General features: G+C 41.1%; 1 protein-coding gene across 1 annotated transcript in view; it reads right to left on the reverse strand.

Moving 5' to 3' along the window:
- zmynd15 (zinc finger MYND-type containing 15) overlaps nucleotides 1-14,591 on the reverse strand; it is a 31,421-nt gene extending 16,830 nt beyond the window's left edge. The window contains exons 1-5 of the mRNA XM_062957009.1: nucleotides 14,279-14,591; nucleotides 6,353-6,798; nucleotides 5,263-5,392; nucleotides 3,323-3,554; nucleotides 1,602-1,757 (exon numbers count right to left, since the gene is read on the reverse strand). Coding sequence (XP_062813079.1) covers nucleotides 1,602-1,757; nucleotides 3,323-3,554; nucleotides 5,263-5,392; nucleotides 6,353-6,796 — 962 coding nt within the window. The 5' untranslated portion in view covers nucleotides 6,797-6,798; nucleotides 14,279-14,591. The remainder of the gene's footprint in view (nucleotides 1-1,601; nucleotides 1,758-3,322; nucleotides 3,555-5,262; nucleotides 5,393-6,352; nucleotides 6,799-14,278) is intronic.
- Nucleotides 14,592-18,264: the final 3,673 nt, after the last annotated feature.

Consider the following 18,264-nt stretch of genomic DNA (forward strand, 5'->3'; position numbering starts at 1 on the left):
CCAATACTATCAATACTTTTCAAATACTTTCTCAGTACTGAATCTCAGTATTTTCAATACTTTCCCAGTACTTTTCCAATACTTTTGCAATACTTTCCCAATACTTTCCCAATACTTCCAATTCTTTCCCAATACTTTCCCAATGCTTATTTATTTATTTTATTTACAGTATTTATATTCCGCCCTTCTCACCCCGAAGGGGACTCAGGGCGGATCACATTATAACACACATAGGGCAAACATTCAATGCCCATAAACACATCAAACAGAGACAGAGAGAGACACGCAGAGGCAAGTTAACCTTCTTCTGAGGGGATGTTCGATTCTGGCCACAGGGGGGAGCAGCTGCTTCATCATCCACATTGACGGCACTTCCTCATTCCAGGTCGTAAATTAGTTAATCTTGCCTCCCCACTTTTTTTATTAGTGGTACCTTATCTCCTACTTGATAGATGCAACTATCTTTCGGGTTGCTAGGTCAGCAACGAGCAGGGGCTATTTTTTATTTTTAATTGACGGGTGCTCACCCCGCCACGGGCTGGCCTCGAACTCATGACCTCATGGTCAGAGTGATTTAAGGCAGCTGCTCAACAGCTGCGCCACAGCCCGCCACAGCTTCCAATACTTTCTCAGTACTTTCAATACTTTTCCAGTACTTTCCCCAATACTTTTCCCTATACTTTCCCAATACTTCCAATACTTTCCCAGTACTTCCAATACTTTCCCAATACTTCCAATACTTTCCCAGTACTTTCAATACTTTCCCAATACTTTCAATACTTTTCCAATAGCTTCCCAATACTTTCCCGGTGCTTCCAATACTTTCTCAGTACTGAATCTCAGTACTTTCAATACTTTCCCAGTACTTTTCCAATACTTTTGCAATACTTTTGCAATACTTTCCCAATGCTTCCAATACTTTCTCAGTACTGAATCTCAGTACTTTCAATACTTCTCCAGTACTTTTCCCAATACTTTCCCAATACTTCCAATTCTTTCCCAATACTTTCCCAATGCTTCCAATACTTTCTCAGTACTTTCAATACTTTTCCAGTACTTTTCCCAATACTTTCCCAATACTTCCAATTCTTTCCCAATACTTTCCCAATGCTTCCAATACTTTCTCAGTACTTTCAATACTTTTCCAGTACTTTCCCCAATACTTTCCCCTATACTTTCCCAATACTTTTCCAATACTTTCCCAATGCTTCCAATACTTTCTCAATACTTTCAATACTTTCCCAATACTTTTCCCAATACTTTCCCAATACTTTCCCAATACTTTTCCAATACTTTCCCAATACCTTCAATACTTTTCCAATACTTTTCCCAATACTTTCCCAATACCTTCAATACTTTTCCAATACTTTTCCCAATACTTTCCCAATACTATCAATACTTTTCAAATACTTCCAATAATGATGATGATATCTTGAAAGCTCACACCACACTGTTCTCCGTATTCTCCCTGGACACCCCCCCCCCGACCCTCATTTGGGAGGAGAGTTTCCTGAGCAGAGCATGACCTCCTTTGGCTTTGCTGTGGGGCAACCCCATATTCTGAATCTGAACCCGAACGGGGGGCCGGACCCCAGACTCACCAGGGTGCGAGGGGCCCCTCGAAGCTGTGCCTCTTGCAGACGTGGCAGGCCCGGCCGCGCGTGGTGGGGAAGGAGAAGGCCGGGCGGGGACCCCACCCGCGCATGGGCGCCTTGCTCATCTTCACCCCCAGGCGCCCCACCAGCGGCTCCAGGGACCTGCCGAGGGAAAAAGGCCAAGGCAAGGCAGTCAATGCCTAGGCAGAGGTAAGTTATTTTATTTTATTTTACAGTATAGCAAGCGTGACCCAGGAGTGCAATGTGGCAGCAAAAAAGGCCAATGCCATTCTTGACTGCATCATTAGGAGTATAGTGTCTAGATGGAGGGAAGTGTTGGATATCATCCTGGACTACACAAGTCTCATCTATTAGTTATGTAGTGGATATGTTAGAATGAGAGAAACCTCTCTCTCTCTATTCCATGCATGCCTAGATAGGCCTTTGCTGATTTCTCCCACATTGTTAATATAGTAATGTGAACCTCTTTAGGGATGAGTAACTTCCTCTATCTATATGGGAATGTTTATTGCCCCAAAAGGCTCGGACCATGCGGCCGGGCATATCTCTTCCTCCTTTGTCTTCACTCTAAGAAGGACACATGTTGCCCACTCTCCTGGCAAAATGTAGCTATTTAGATACCTTTGTTATTTTTACCTGCTTACCTTCCTTAGTGCTAGCTTAGAGAGCTAGTTAGCTCCAAGAAACTTTTCTATCCACAATGGATTTCTTTACTTCAATAAATGTTTTTTCTTTGAACTTTCAAGGAGACTTTGCAATCCTTTGCCATCCTAAGAAACAAAGGCATCTCCAGTCTCGCCACACGTAAGTTTCTGCTGCTTATGAATCGTGGTTCTGCCACTCTGCTGTATTTTTGAGGAATCACCCCCAAAAAAGGGTTATTTTTTGAGTCTAACCACTCATAGATTCCCAACAGGAAGTCAATATATATATATATATATATCTCCATGGGAAAGGGATCCAGGGGTCTTAGTGGATCATAGGCAGAACATGACCCAGGAGTGTGATGCGGCAACAAAAACGGCCAATGCCATTCCATGCTGCATCTACTGGGGTCTAGTTTCTAGAAGGCGAGAAGTCATTATACAAGGGCTATCCACAAAGTAGGTTACGTTTTGGATTTTAAAAAGGACAAAGTATAGGAGAAATCATTTACCATATGCAGCTGAAAGGCATATTCCAATACTACAATATCACGTAATCCCCACTGAAATCTAGGCACGTCTCATATAGATAAATGAGTTTGAAAAGGTCTGCCCCAGTAAATTTGCCGCCTCTCTCCTCTGTTTCCAACAATGGGGGCATGGCTGGCCGCACAGCGTTTTGGCTACGCTGCAGTAAGGGAGACGGGGGAAGAGCTGAGGACACAAGCGGGGAATTTACTGGAGCAGTACTTTTCAAACTCATTTGTCTATAGGAGACGTGCCTAGATTTCAGTGGGGATTACGTGAGATTGTAGTATTGGAATATGTCTTTCAGCTGCATATGGTCAATGATTTCTCCTATACTTTGTCCTTTTTAAAATCCAAAACGTAACCTACTTTGTGGATAGCCCTCATACATATATGCTGAAGATGCCTTTAGCCACAGATGCAGGCGAAACGTCAGGAGAGAATTCTGCTGGAACAGGGCCATACAGCCTAGTAAGCTGGAATGTCCCTGCCGGGACCCAGTAGGACCCCCTCTTCCGCCCCCTCCCGGCTTACTTGTGCAGAGCGGGGTCCCCCACGGTGAGGGTCTTGGGCCGGCGCGGCTCCCCGGCGCCCAGCGGGCAGGCCATGCAGTGGAGGAGGAGGGCCAGGGCCCGGCCCTCCAGCGGGGAGGGGGCGGGGGCGGAGGGCCCCGGGCCCCCCAGCAGGAAGTCGAAGCCCAGGATGGCGCCGTGCTCGTCCGTCACCAGCAGCAGGCGCTCCACGCGGCGCAGGCCCAGGCCCAGCCCTGCAATTCAAAAAGGCTTCAAAGGTCACTGCAAAATTAAGAGATGCTAGTGCTTCGTTTCTTAAGTTTTTCTAAAGTATCGTTAGTGAAAAATTTGAGAGTAATGCAATTTCGTTACTATTTCATTATAGTAGGCCCGGGCTGTGGCGCAGGCTGGTGAGCAGCCAGCTGCAGCAAATCACACTGACCAAGAGGTCATGAGTTCGAGGCCAGCTCCGAGCCTGCGTCTGTCTCTGTCTCTGTTCTATGTTAAGGCATTGAATGTTTGCCTTATATGTGTAATGTGATCTGCCCTGAGTCTCCTTCGGGGTGAGAAAGAAGGGTGGAATATAAATACTGTGAATAAATAAATTAAATAAATAGTAAGAATGACTGAGACTTTATTTCTCTCCCACCCTATCCATCTCCCCAGTGGGAACTCCGGGCGGCTTACAACATATAGAGAGGCAAACATCCAAATGCTGTATAAAAATGCAAAATAACGTAAACCAAAAGATAAAATCCAGTTTACATTTACACAAGCGACAAAGAGACAAAGAGATAACTGAACACAGAGCAACACATTCACATTAGTAATTGCGCATAGTTAATCGGGGGAACTTCAGGGGCTCCTTTCTCCCTCATTTTGACAGCGATTGGGGCGAAACCTGCTACAAGCCTCCGTCTCTGATCAGGATGAACAATAAAACATTCCTGTCCTTGTCTTTGGCTGCTTTGGTGAGAGTTTCAATCCGCAACTTTGTCTATGAATGGTTAGCATTCTTCGCCAGGCAGGATCCTCAAAGTATTGCAGCCTAGATGCTGCATCACCTGTTTTCAATCAGGTGAGTCTTGGCCTTGCCTGTGCTGGCCTTGTTCTTATCTTTGGCTGCTTTGGTGAGAGTTCCAATCCGTAACTTTGTCTATGAATGGTTAGCATTCCTGCCAGGCAGGATCCTCAAAATATTGCGGTCTTGATTCTACATCACAGTGACCCATTTTTGAGCAGGTGAAACTGCACTGGCCCTGTCTGTCTTTGGCTGCTCTGATGAGTTAATTCCAATCCTCAACTTTGTCTATGAATGGTTAGCATTCCTTGCTAGGCAGGATCCTCAAAGTATTGCGGTCTAGATGCTACATCACCTGTTTTCAAACAGGTGAGTCTTGGCCTTACCTGTGCTGACCTTGTTCTTGTCTCTGGCTGTTCTGATGAGTTAGTTGCAATCCATAACTTTGTCTATGAATGGTTAGCATTCCTTACCAGGCAGGATCCTCAAAGTATTGCGGCCTAGATGTTGTATCGCTTGTTTTCAAGCAGGTGAGTCTTGGCCTTACCTGTGCTGACCTTGTTCTTGTCTTTGGCTGCTTTGGTGAGAGTTTCAATCCATAACTTTGCCTATGAATGGTTAGCATTCCTTGCCAGGCTTTCGAATAACAATTGGCAGCGTTAATTATTATTATGTATGTTGGAACGCAATCGACAGACCCAGCCTTTTGAACTGAACACGCCTATCTGTATTTTATAATGTGTTTTATGAATACTGATGTAAGTTAATAATAATTTTTAACTGATTTATATTGCACTGTATAATTTTTATATATGTGTTTTTTGTAAGCCGCCTTGAGTCCCCTGTTGGGTGAGAAGGGCGGGATATAAATACGGTAATAAATAAATAAATAAATAAATAACACAGTGACCCGTTTCCGAGCAGGTGAGTCGTGGCCTTACCTGTGCGGGCCCCGCCGGGCTGGGGCTCCTCCCTCCTGTCCATCCTGCCATCCTCCTGCGGTGGCTCCGCCCCAGGCTCCGCCTCCAGCCCCGCCCCTTCCTGCTCCTCTTGCTCCTCCTCCTCCTCCGCCTAAACTTTGTCTATGAATGGTTAGCATTCCTTGCCAGGCAGGATCCTCAAAGTATTGCGGTCTTGATTCTACATCACATTGACCCATTTTCGAGCAGGCGAAACTGCACTGGCCCTGTCTCTTTGGCTGTTCTAATGAATTAGTTCTAATCTGTAACTTTGTCTATGAATGGTTAGCATTCCTTGCCAGGCAGGATCCTCAAAGTATTGTGACCTACGTCACAGTGACCCGTTTCCGAGCGGGTGAGTCGTGGCCTTACCTGTGCGGGCCCCGCCGGGCTGGGGCTCCTCCCTCCTGTCCGTCCTGCTGTCCTCCTGCGGTGGCTCCGCCCCGGGCTCCGCCCCCAGCCCCGCCCCCTCCTGCTCCTCTTGCTCCTCCTCCTCCGCCTAAACTTTGTCTATGAATGGTTAGCATTCCTTGCCAGGCAGGATCCTCAAAGTATTGTGACCTACGTCACAGTGACCCGTTTCCGAGCGGGTGAGTCGTGGCCTTACCTGTGCGGGCCCCGCCGGGCTGGGGCTCCTCCCTCCTGTCCGTCCTGCTGTCCTCCTGCGGTGGCTCCGCCCCGGGCTCCGCCCCCAGCCCCGCCCCCTCCTGCTCCTCTTGCTCCTCCTCCTCCGCCTAAACTTTGTCTATGAATGGTTAGCATTCCTTGCCAGGCAGGATCCTCAAAGTATTGCGGCCTACGTCACAGTGACCCGTTTCCGAGCGGGTGAGTGGCGGCCTTACCTGTGCGGGCCCCGCCGGGCTGGGGCTCCTCCCTCCTGTCCGTCCTGCCGTCCTCCTGCGGTGGCTCCGCCCCGGGCTCCGCCCCCAGCCCCGCCCCCTCCTGCTCCTCTTGCTCCTCCTCCTCCGCCTAAACTTTGTCTATGAATGGTTAGCATTCCTTGCCAGGCAGGATCCTCAAAGTATTGCAGCCTACGTCACAGTGACCCGTTTCCGAGCGGGTGAGTGGCGGCCTTACCTGTGCGGGCCCCGCCGGGCTGGGGCTCCTCCCTCCTGTCCGTCCTGCCGTCCTCCTGCGGTGGCTCCGCCCCGGGCTCCGCCTCCAGCCCCGCCCCCTGCTGCTCCTCTTGCTCCTCCTCCTCCTCCTCCTCCCCGGCGCCCACGAAGGTGATGAAGCGCTGGAGGTCGCGCAGGGCCAGGGCCTCCTCGCCGTAGAAGCGGCCGCCCACCTGCTGCCCGGGGTCGGGGACGGAGAAGGCCAGGGCGCGGTTGGGCAGCAGGTGCAGCACCCACAGGGCCGGGTCCAGGGGCAGGCGCCGCACGGACCCCTCCCGCCTCTTGCGCGGCTCCGCAGACCCCCAGCCCACCGAGGACTCCAGCAGGAAGCGCCGGTACCAGCCAAAGAGCAGCTCCGCAAAGTCCAGGATCTCCGCGCGGTACCCCGTCACAAACTCCATCTCTGCCAAGAGAAAGACATCAGCATCATCAGCATCATCATCATCATCACCTACGCTGACTCGCATCTAACGCAGCATCAACTCTCAATGCACATCTCTGAGGAAGGAAAAGAGCAAGGAAAGAATCATCATCATCATCATCAATACCCATATTGACTCAGATCTAACTCACTGTTGGATTATTATTATTATTATTATTATTATTATTATTACCCGTATTGAGCCAAGACAAATGCACTATCGACTGTCATGCACACCTCCGAGTAGGGAAGGCAGCAAGAAAAGAAATTGTTGTTGTTGTTGTTGTTGTTGTTGTTATCCATAATGACTCAAGTCAAATGCACCATTGACTCTTATGCACAACTCCATCATCATCATCGTCGTCGTCGTCGTCGTCGTCATTATCCATATTGACTTGAATTTAATGCACCATCAAATCTCATGCACACCTCCAAGGAAGGGAGAGAGCAAGTAAATAGAGAAATAACAACAACAACAACAACAACAACATCAACAACAATAATATCCATAATTATTACCCATATTGACTCAGGTCTAATGCACCATTGAATCTCATGGAAGGAAGGGAGCAAGAAAAGAGAAAAACGATGTAACATGATTTTTGCTCCTGGGTTATCAATGTTGTTTCCTAATGAGTTCTATCATAAAAACATGGGAAAAGTTTATTAAACTGCAAAAACTTTGCTTCTGTGGAACGGACATCATCCTGAAGCAGATTTGGCTCTCGTTTTCCAATTAAACATCAGGTCTCAACCCATCCAACCTAGTTTGTGGCAGCCACAAAAACAACAAAGCTTTTCGAGTGGAGCAACTACTTCCAAAGTCAGGACTGCACTATGAAACAACAATAACACTTTCAAATGAGGAACAGAAAAATGTTATTACATAGTGTTATTATTACCCATGTTGATTTGAATCTCATGCGTACCTCCATTTCCATAACTGAAACCAACAAAAGGAATTTACTGCCAAATGTCATGCATAGAGGAAAAATTTGCACTCTTTGAAATATGGCCATTGCAGTTGCTTATAATTCCTTTGTTATAAACAAAAGCGCTACAGCAGCACAGCTTCCAGCAACGGAAAGGAAAACTCTGGGATGTATCGCTGCTGTGGAATGAATCCACTTTAACTGCCTTGGTTCAATGCTATGGAGTCATGCAGTTTTACATTCACCCTGGGTCCCCTTGGGGAGGTAGGTGTTGTCGACCGCGTTTTAGGGGATCGGGGCCCTTGAGGAGAGACCCGATCCGGTCCTGAGAGAACGGACCTTGGCGGAGCCAAAAGGAGAATTACGAGCCGCAATACAACCTGAAGCCGAAATGAAGAAGGTCCGCCAAAGTTGAAGGAAAATCCGCCAAGGAGTCTTTATTGAGCAATTCAGCTGAAGAGGACTCTAGTAGCGATCATTCGGTCTACTAGGGTACCATACAATCAAAATAAAGCCATATTTATACAAAATTTCAGTCTGACAACCCTTTGAATTTCCCGCCCTGCTCCCCCGCCCATCTGATCGTTGATAGGCTAGAAGGTTGAACGAGGCGGGCTTTCGTTTCCCGCCTTGCTCCGTTGGTGCAATAGGAAGCTGCCTTTTGTCTCTACTCGGGCCAATCAGGAGAGAGAAGGCGGGAGTTATTGAAACAATGAAGTGACAGGGCAGGAAATATCGGATTAAGTCCTGCTAGACCGATTTCTAAAGGGTGCTTAATTTATTAATGGCAGCAATCAAGGGTGTCCGGGTTTCTGTCACGTATACAGATTTCAGATATGCCTTGGGGTGTCAGAGATGGAAGCAAAGATGGGTGGTGATGAGCCATATTGACAGGCTCTGCAGGGCGCCTTCCTGAGGTGTCCTGGTTTTTCCTTTGGGTGAGATATGACAATGTTTGCCTTGGGGCGAATCACCTTTAGGTCAACACTCCAAATTCGGCGACTCAAGCCCTATATTGTCCATGCAATCTGAATTTGATTGGATTTAGCGGTGGCAGATTATCCTTTTGTTTTTGGGAAGGGAAGCCTGGGTCATAGGAAATGGGATAAGTTCTGGGGTTCAGGTTGAGTTCAAAATATTTCCTATTTGATTTCATGATTTGACAATTATATGAAATAAAATGAAAAATAAAATAAAGTTGGAATATAAACCCTGCTGGGAAAAATACATATTTTCCGGGGATCCCAAAGAGTACAAATACATATAGGCAGATAGATAGATTTCATGGAAATAAGGGAGAATCCATAAAAGTGAGTTACATTTCATAAAGGGGAATCATGAATGATATAAACAATTGAAAATATTTGATAAGAACGAAGTTCATAACATCTGGAGAACCCAGCATGGAAATTCATAAAAGTGGAGTTTTAGCAGCATGATTTTACAATTCATGAAGTTGTTATCTCCTGCCTCAGAGTGCAGAGTTTTAGTAAACCACAGTAAACTCCAGTAAAAAGTCTCAATCACCTTCTACTATAAATATATGGAATATAGAACATAAAGTCTTGATTTTTTAACTATCTTTTACAAAGTCCTGGGGGGGGGGGGGTGGTCACCTCGATCACATAGGGCGGAATACAAATAAAGTTTTATTATTATTTTTTAGTATTACAAGGCCTGGAGTCTACTCTGCCAAAGGAGGATGAAGCCTCACCAGACTACAAATCCCAGCATTACATAGAATCATAGAATCATAGAATAGTAGAGTTGGAAGAGACCTCAAGGGCCATCTAGTCCAACCCCCTGCTAAGAAGCAGGAAATCGCATTCAAAGCACCCCCGACAGATGGCCATCCAGCCTCTGCTTAAAAGCCTCCAAAGAAGGAGCCTCCACCACGGCCCGGGGGAGAGAGTTCCACTGTCGAACAGCCCTTCTCACGGTGAGGAAGTTCTTCCTGATGTTCAGGTGGAATCTCCTTTCCTGTAGTTTGAAGCCATTGTTCCGTGTCCTAGTCTGCAGGGCAGCAGAAAACAAGCTTGCTCCCTCCTCCCTATGACTTCCCTTCACGTATTTGTACATGGCTCTCATGTCTCCTCTCAGCCTTCTCTTCTGCAGGCTAAACATGCCCAGCTCTTTAAGCCGCTCCTCATAGGGCTTGTTCTCCAGACCCTTAATCATTTTAGTCGCCCTCCTCTGGACGCTTTCCAGTTTGTCAACATCTCCCTTCAACTGTGGTGCCCAAAATTGGACCCAGTGTGATTCCAGGTGTGGTCTGACCAAGGCAGAATAGAATAAGGGGGAGCAGGACTTCCCTGGATCTAGACGCTATTCCCCTATTGATGCAGGACAGAATCCCATTGGCTTTTTTAGCTGCCGCATCACATTGTAGGCTCATGTTTAACTTGTTGTCCACGAGGACTCCAAGGTCTTTTTCGCACACACTGCTGTCAAGCCAGGCATCGTCCCCCATTCTGTATCTTTGATTTCCATTTTTTCTGCCGAAGTGAAGTATCTTGCATTTGTCCCTGTTGAACTTCATTTTGTTAGTTTCGGCCAATCATCTCTCTAGTCTGTCAAGATCGTTTTGAATTCTGCTCCTGTCTTCTGGAGTGTTAGCTATCCCTCCCAGTTTTGTGTCATCTGCAAACTTGATGATCGTGCATTGAGCCAGAGCTATTAAAGTAGATTTGAGGTCCCTGAGATAGAGGCTCCAGGCGCAGCTTCCCTTTTGGCTTTGACTCAGTCCTAAGATGACAGAAGGATGCACATCTAATGCGCACCCCGATTTTGGTAAGGTCATTTAGCTAAAAAGGGTGAGCATTAAATTTGAATAAATACAGTATTATTATTATTATTATTATTATTATTATTATTATTATTATTATTATTATTATTTATTTACATGTACCATTATTTATATTACTGTATTTATTTATTTACATGTACATGACAACACAGCATACATGCACAGTAGGTCCAAATGTCTTATTATTATTATTATTATTATTATTATTATTATTATTATTATAGATTAGATTATTTATATCATTATTATTTATATTATATTATTATTGTATATATTATTATTAATATATAATCATTATTATCATTATTATTATCATCATCATCATTTATAGCATTGATATATTATTACCATTATTTATATTACTGTATTTATTTATTTACATGAACATGACAACACAGCATACATGCACAGTAGGTCCAAATGTCTCATTATTATTATTATTATTATTATTATTATTATTATTATTATTATTACTATTATAGATTAGATTATTTATATCATTATTATTTATATTATATTATTATTGTATATATTATTATTAATATATAATCATTATTATCATTATTATTATCATCATCATTTATATCATTGATATATTATTTTCATCATTATTATCATTATTATTATCATCATCATCATTTATATCATTGATATATTATTACCATTATTTATATTACTGTATTTATTTATTTACATGAACATGACAACACAGCATACATGCACTTTAGGTCTAAATGTCTCATTATTATTAGTAGTATTATTATTATTATTATTATTATTATTATTATTATAGATTAGATTATTTATATCATTATTATTTATATTATATTATTATTGTATATATTATTATTAATATATAATCATTATTATCATTATTATCATCATCATTTATATTATTTATGTATATTATTATATTATCATTATTTATATTATCATCATCATTATTTATATCATTGATATATTATTACCATTATTTATATTACTGTATTTATTTATTTACATGTACATGACAACATAGCATACATGCACAGTAGGTCCAAATGTCTCATTATTATTATTATTATTATTATTATTATTATAGATTAGATTATTTATATCATTATTATTTATATTATATTATTATTGTATATAATTATTAATATATAATCATTATTATCATTATTATTATCATCATCATCATCATTTATATCATTGATATATTATTTTCATCATTATTATCATTATTATTATCATCATCATCATTTATATCATTGATATATTATTACCATTATTTATATTACTGTATTTATTTATTTACATGTACATGACAACACAGCATACATGCACATAAGGTCCAAATGTCTCATTATTAGTCGTATTATCATATTATATAATTTATAATTTATATTATTATTATTATTATAGATTAGATTATTTATATAATAATTATTATTTATATTATATTATTATTTTCATCATTATTATCATTATTATTATCATCATCATCATTTATATTATTTATGTATATTATTATATTATCATTATTTATATTATATTATCATCATCATCATTTATATTATTTATGTATATTATTATATTATCCTATCTATCTATATATATAAAAGAGTGATGGCATCACGGCAATTCACAAAACAACAAAAGTACAGGCCCCCCAACCTCAAAATTTGACAACACAACCCATCATCCACGCCTCAAGGTTGATACAACAAAAAGAAAAGAAAAATAAAGTCCTAATTAGAGGGAGAGCAATAATTGTTTTTATCCAATGGCTGCCAGTTTAGAGGGCTAATCTCTGCCCACTTGGTTGCCTAGCAACCAAGGGACAGCCAGGGTTTAGTTAGGGGACAGGCAGATTTAGGCCTCACTTAGACTTCTTCCACAGATTATCTAATTTGCACTGGATTATATGGCAGTGTAGACCCAATGCCCTTCTACACAGCTATATAACCCATTTATAATCTTATATTATCTGCTTTGCACTGGATTATCTTGAGTCCACACTGCCATATAATCCACTTCAGTGTGCATTTTATACAGCTGTGAAGAAGGGGCCTCAGATAATCCAGTTCTGAGCAGATAATTTAAGATTATCAATATACAGTAGACTCTCACTTATCCAACATAAACAGGCCGGCAGGATAAGTGAATATGTTGGATAATAAGAAGGGATTCAGGAAAAGCCAATTAAACATCAAATTAGGTAATTGCTATACAAATTAAGCACCAAAACATCATATTATACAACAAATTTGACAGAAAAAGTAGTTCCATGCGCAGTAATGCTATGTAGTATTTACAGTAGAGTCTCCCTTATCCAACACTCGCTTATCCAATGCATTTTTGTAGTCAATGCTTTCAATATATCGTGATATTTTGGTGCTAAATTCATAAATACAGTAATTACTATATAGCATTACTGTGTACTGAACTACTTTTCCTGACAAATTTGTTGTCTAACATGATGTTTTGGTGCTTAATTTGTAAAATCATAACTTAATTTGATGTTTAATAGGGTTATCCTTAATTCCTCATTATCCAACATATTCGCTTATCCAACGTTCTGCCGGCCCGTTTATGTTGGATAAGTGAGACTCTACTGTACTGTATTTACAAATTTACCACTAAAATATCACAATGAATTTAAAACACTGACTACAAAAACATTGATTATGAAAAGGCAGACTGCGTTGGATAATCCAGAACATTGTATAAGCGAATGTTGGATAAGTGAGATTCTTCTTTAATATGAAATAATTACTGGGATAGAATAATGCAGAACAATATAATCTCTAAAACCAGGACAGTAAATAAACAGGGGAATTCCACACAGGAAACAATCAGGGCCAGCTAACACCTCCCAACAAAGTATTCCCATCATCAAAGTCTGGAAAATCCTCTGTTTTCTCAGGGCCACAGACAGTAGAAACACATAAAATATCGCAAACAACACCACTCTGAAAACAAGGGAATTCCAGACAGGAAACAATCAGGGCCAGCTAACACCTCCCAACAAAAAATTCACTCTGGGAGGAAACAGCCAGGCTTTAAAGCTGCAAGGCCATTACATCCTAATCATTTTTCCTAATTGCAGCATTCATACTTGCCTCCAACAAACAAAAAAAACCCAATCAGAAATATTGTATATTCACAACCTTTAGGAAATAATATCCCCTGATGGCGCAGCATGTTAAAGCGCTGAGCTGCTGAACTTCTGGACCGAAAGGCCACAGGTTTGATTTGGGGGAGCGGAGAGAGCCCCCACTGTTAGCTCCAGCTTCTGCCAACCCAGAAGTTCGAAAACATGCAAATGTGAGTGCATCAATAGGTACTGCTCCAGCGGGAAGGTAACGCCGCTCCATGTAGTCATCCCACATGACCTTGGAGGAGTCTACGGACAACGCCGGCTCTTCGGCTTAGAAATGGAGATGAGCCCCAACCTCCAGAGTCAGACACGACTGGACTTAATGTCTGGGGAAAACCTTGACCCTTGACCTTAACTACCACCAATTCCTCAATACTTTATTTCCCAGACCACCAGACTTCGCCACAGCAACGCGTGGCTGGGCACAGCTAGTTATTTATATTATATTATCATCATCATTATTTATATCATTGATATATATAAATATTACCATTATTTATATTACTTATATTATATTGTAATTATTAATATTATATAAATAATATAATATATACTATTTATTATTATTATTATTATTATTACCCCACTTTTTCTCTCTGCAAAGGAGTCTCCAAGAGCCCAGGGGGGAAAACTCGGCCCTCTTTTTGAGGGGCTCTAGATCTCCCTTTTGCCCTCGATGGGGCAAATGGGGAGGAAGCCCAGGGCGAGAGGGCTGCCTTGAAAGGGGATGTGGCTTGACCCTGGGAGAAAGCGATGAGCCGGGACACCGGGCAGGTGAGACCTGGCTTGGCAACGGCGGGAGTTGGGAGTCCAAAACACCTGGAGGGAGGGCCCAAGTTGGCCCATGGCCGGAGCAGCACACAGCTGGCCATCTCCTTCACACTGGGAGTGGACTGGGAACCAGTCCCACCCACAGGACCCCCCAGTTCCCCCCAGTGCTCCCCCTGGGCCCGGCCGGGCCTCCCAGTACCTGAAACGGAGGCCGCTTTGAAGGTCAATAGCTTGGTTTCCTTGGTGCCGCTGTGACCTCAGGGTTCTGGAACTCTGGCCAGGCCACAGACCCCCCCCTCCCTCCCTCCTTCCTTCCTTCCTTCCTCTTTTATTTCCTTCCTTCCTTCCTTCTTCCCTTCTCCAGACTCCTGGGTCTAATAATAATAATAATAATAATAATAATAATAGACATTGACAAAATCACCATCTGCCAACTGCAAAAGGCCACCCTACTGGGATCTGCACACATCATCAGAAAATACATCACACAGTCCTAGACACTTGGGAAGTGTTCGACTTGTGATTTTGCGAAACGAAATCCAGCATATCTATCTTGTTTGCTGTGCCATACAACGTCGTTGTGTTGATAATAATAATAATAATAATAATAATAATAATAATAATAATAATTGATGTCGCCATCCCAGGTGACAGTCGCATTGACGAAAAACAACAGGAAAAACTCAGCCGCTCTCAGGACCTCAAGATTGAACTTCAAAGACTCTGGCAGAAACCAGTGCAGGTGGTCCCGGTGGTGATGGGCACACTGGGTGCCGTGCCAAAAGATCTCAGCCGGCATTTGGAAACAATAGACATTGACAAAATCACCATCTGCCAACTGCAAAAGGCCACCCTACTGGGATCTACACACATCATCAGAAAATACATCACACAGTCCTAGACACTTGGGAAGTGTTCGACTTGTGATTTTGCGAAACGAAATCCAGCATATCTATCTTGTTTGCTGTGCCATACAACGTCGTTGTGTTGATAATAATAATAATAATAATAATAATAATAATAATAATAATAATTGATGTCGCCATCCCAGGTGACAGTCGCATTGACGAAAAACAACAGGAAAAACTCAGCCGCTCTCAGGACCTCAAGATTGAACGTCAAAGACTCTGGCAGAAACCAGTGCAGGTGGTCCCGGTGGTGATGGGCACACTGGGTGCCGTGCCAAAAGATCTCAGCCGGCATTTGGAAACAATAGACATTGACAAAATCACGATCTGCCAACTGCAAAAGGCCACCCTGCTGGGATCTGCACGCATCCTCCGAAAATACATCACACAGTCATAGACACTTGGGAAGTGTTCGACTTGTGATTTTGTGAAACGAAATCCAGCATATCTATCTTGTTTGCTGGGTCATAATAAACTAATAATAATAATAATAATAATAATAATAATAATAATAATAATAATAATAATACATCACACAGTCCTAGACACTTGGGAAGTGTTCGACTTGTGATTTTGTGATTCGAAATCCAGCATATCTATCTTGTTTGCTGTGTCATAATAAAATAATAATAATAATAGTAATAATAATAATAATAATACATCACACAGTCCTAGACACTTGGGAAGTGTTCGACTTGTGATTTTGTGATACAAAATCCAGCATATCTATCTTGTTTGCTGTGTCATAATAAAATAATAATAATAATAATAGTAATAATAATAATAATAATAATAATACATCACACAGTCCTAGACACTTGGGAAGTGTTCGACTTGTGATTTTGTGATTCGAAATCCAGCATGTCTGTCTCGTTTGTTGTGTCATAATAAAATAATAATAATAATAATAATAATAATAATAATAATAATAATATACATCACACAGTCCTAGACGCTTGGGAAGTGTTCGACTTGTGATTTTGTGATACGAAATCCAGCATATCTATCTTGTTTGCTGTGTCATAAAATAATAATAATAATAATAATAATAATAATAATAATAATAATAATAATACATCACACAGTCCTAGACACTTGGGAAGTGTTTGACTTGTGATTTTGTGATACGAAATCCAGCATATCTATCTTGTTTGCTGTGTCATAATAAAATAATAATAATAATAATAGTAATAATAATAATAATAATAATAATACATCACACAGTCCTAGACACTTGGGAAGTGTTCGACTTGTGATTTTGTGATACGAAATCCAGCATATCTATCTTGTTTGCTGTGTCATAATAAAATAATAATAATAATAATAGTAATAATAATAATAATAATAATAATAATACATCACACAGTCCTAGACACTTGGGAAGTGTTCGACTTGTGATTTTGTGATTCGAAATCCAGCATGTCTGTCTCGTTTGTTGTGTCATAATAAAATAATAATAATAATAATAATAATAATAATAATAATAATAATAATAATATACATCACACAGTCCTAGACGCTTGGGAAGTGTTCGACTTGTGATTTTGTGATACGAAATCCAGCATATCTATCTTGTTTGCTGTGTCATAAAATAATAATAATAATAATAATAATAATAATAATAATAATATACATCACACAGTCCTAGACACTTGGGAAGTGTTCGACTTGTGATTTTGTGATATGAAATCCAGCATCTCTATCTTGTTTGCTGTGTCATAATAAAATAATAATAGTAATAATAATAATAATAATAATAATAATAATAATAATAATATACATCACACAGTCCTAGACGCTTGGGAAGTGTTCGACTTGTGATTTTGTGATACGAAATCCAGCATCTCTATCTTGTTTGCTGTGTCATAATAAAATAATAATAATAATGGTAATAATAATAATAATACATCACACAGTCCTAGACACTTGGGAAGTGTTCGACTTGTGGTTTTGTGATACAAAATCCAGCATGTCTGTCTCGTTTGTTGTGTCATACAATAATAATAATAATAATAATAATAATAATAATAATAATAATAATAATGATAATAATACATCACACAGTCCTAGACACTTGGGAAGTGTTATACTTGTGATTTTGTGAAACGAAATCCAGCATCTCTATCTTGTTTGCTGTGTCATAATAAAATAATAATAATAATAATAATAATAATAATAATAATAATAATAATAATAACAACTTTACTTTTATACCCGGCTTACATGGGGTCAAGCCTGAATAAAAACAATAGCAATATAAAACACAACAATAGACAAGAAACATGCACAATTATAAAAATGTAAATATTAGCCAGTAAAAACAAATGACAAGAACTAATAAAAACATGGATTAAAACAGAGAGGTTGTAAAAGTAGAACTGGGTAAGGTGCACCCTATAAATATTGTAAACACGAGGTGACTGATAAAGTGCTGCAAATTCTTGGAAGTGCCAATTGGGATGGGAATAGACTCTGCTGTGTCTATATCAAGTTGGCAAAGGTAAAAAGCGCAAACCGGCACAAGAATGGTCACAGATACAGGATTGTTAAGGGGATGAGCAATCTTTATCTTTATCTTCTCTCCATTTGGGGTAAGGGAGGAGCCCCACATTTTTGGGAACGGGGCATCTCTGTAATAGAGCAGCATTTCTCTAGCCAAGGCTACGATCAGGTGGATCTGGAATTGGTTAAGTGACCGAACCCAACGGATATTTCTTCTCAATGGTTCCTCTTCGTCATCCTAGAAAGAAGGGAGTATTTGGGTGCCATCAAGAGAGTTCAGTCCTGGGTCCAGTTCTGTTCCGGATCTCTATTAATGACTTGGATGAAGGTTTGGAGGGCATGCTGATCTGGTTTGTAGGTGGGACCAGATCCAGAGGGAGAGCTAGG

This window comes from Anolis carolinensis, chromosome 6, assembly GCF_035594765.1.
Source record: "Anolis carolinensis isolate JA03-04 chromosome 6, rAnoCar3.1.pri, whole genome shotgun sequence".
NCBI lineage: Eukaryota > Metazoa > Chordata > Lepidosauria > Squamata > Dactyloidae > Anolis > Anolis carolinensis.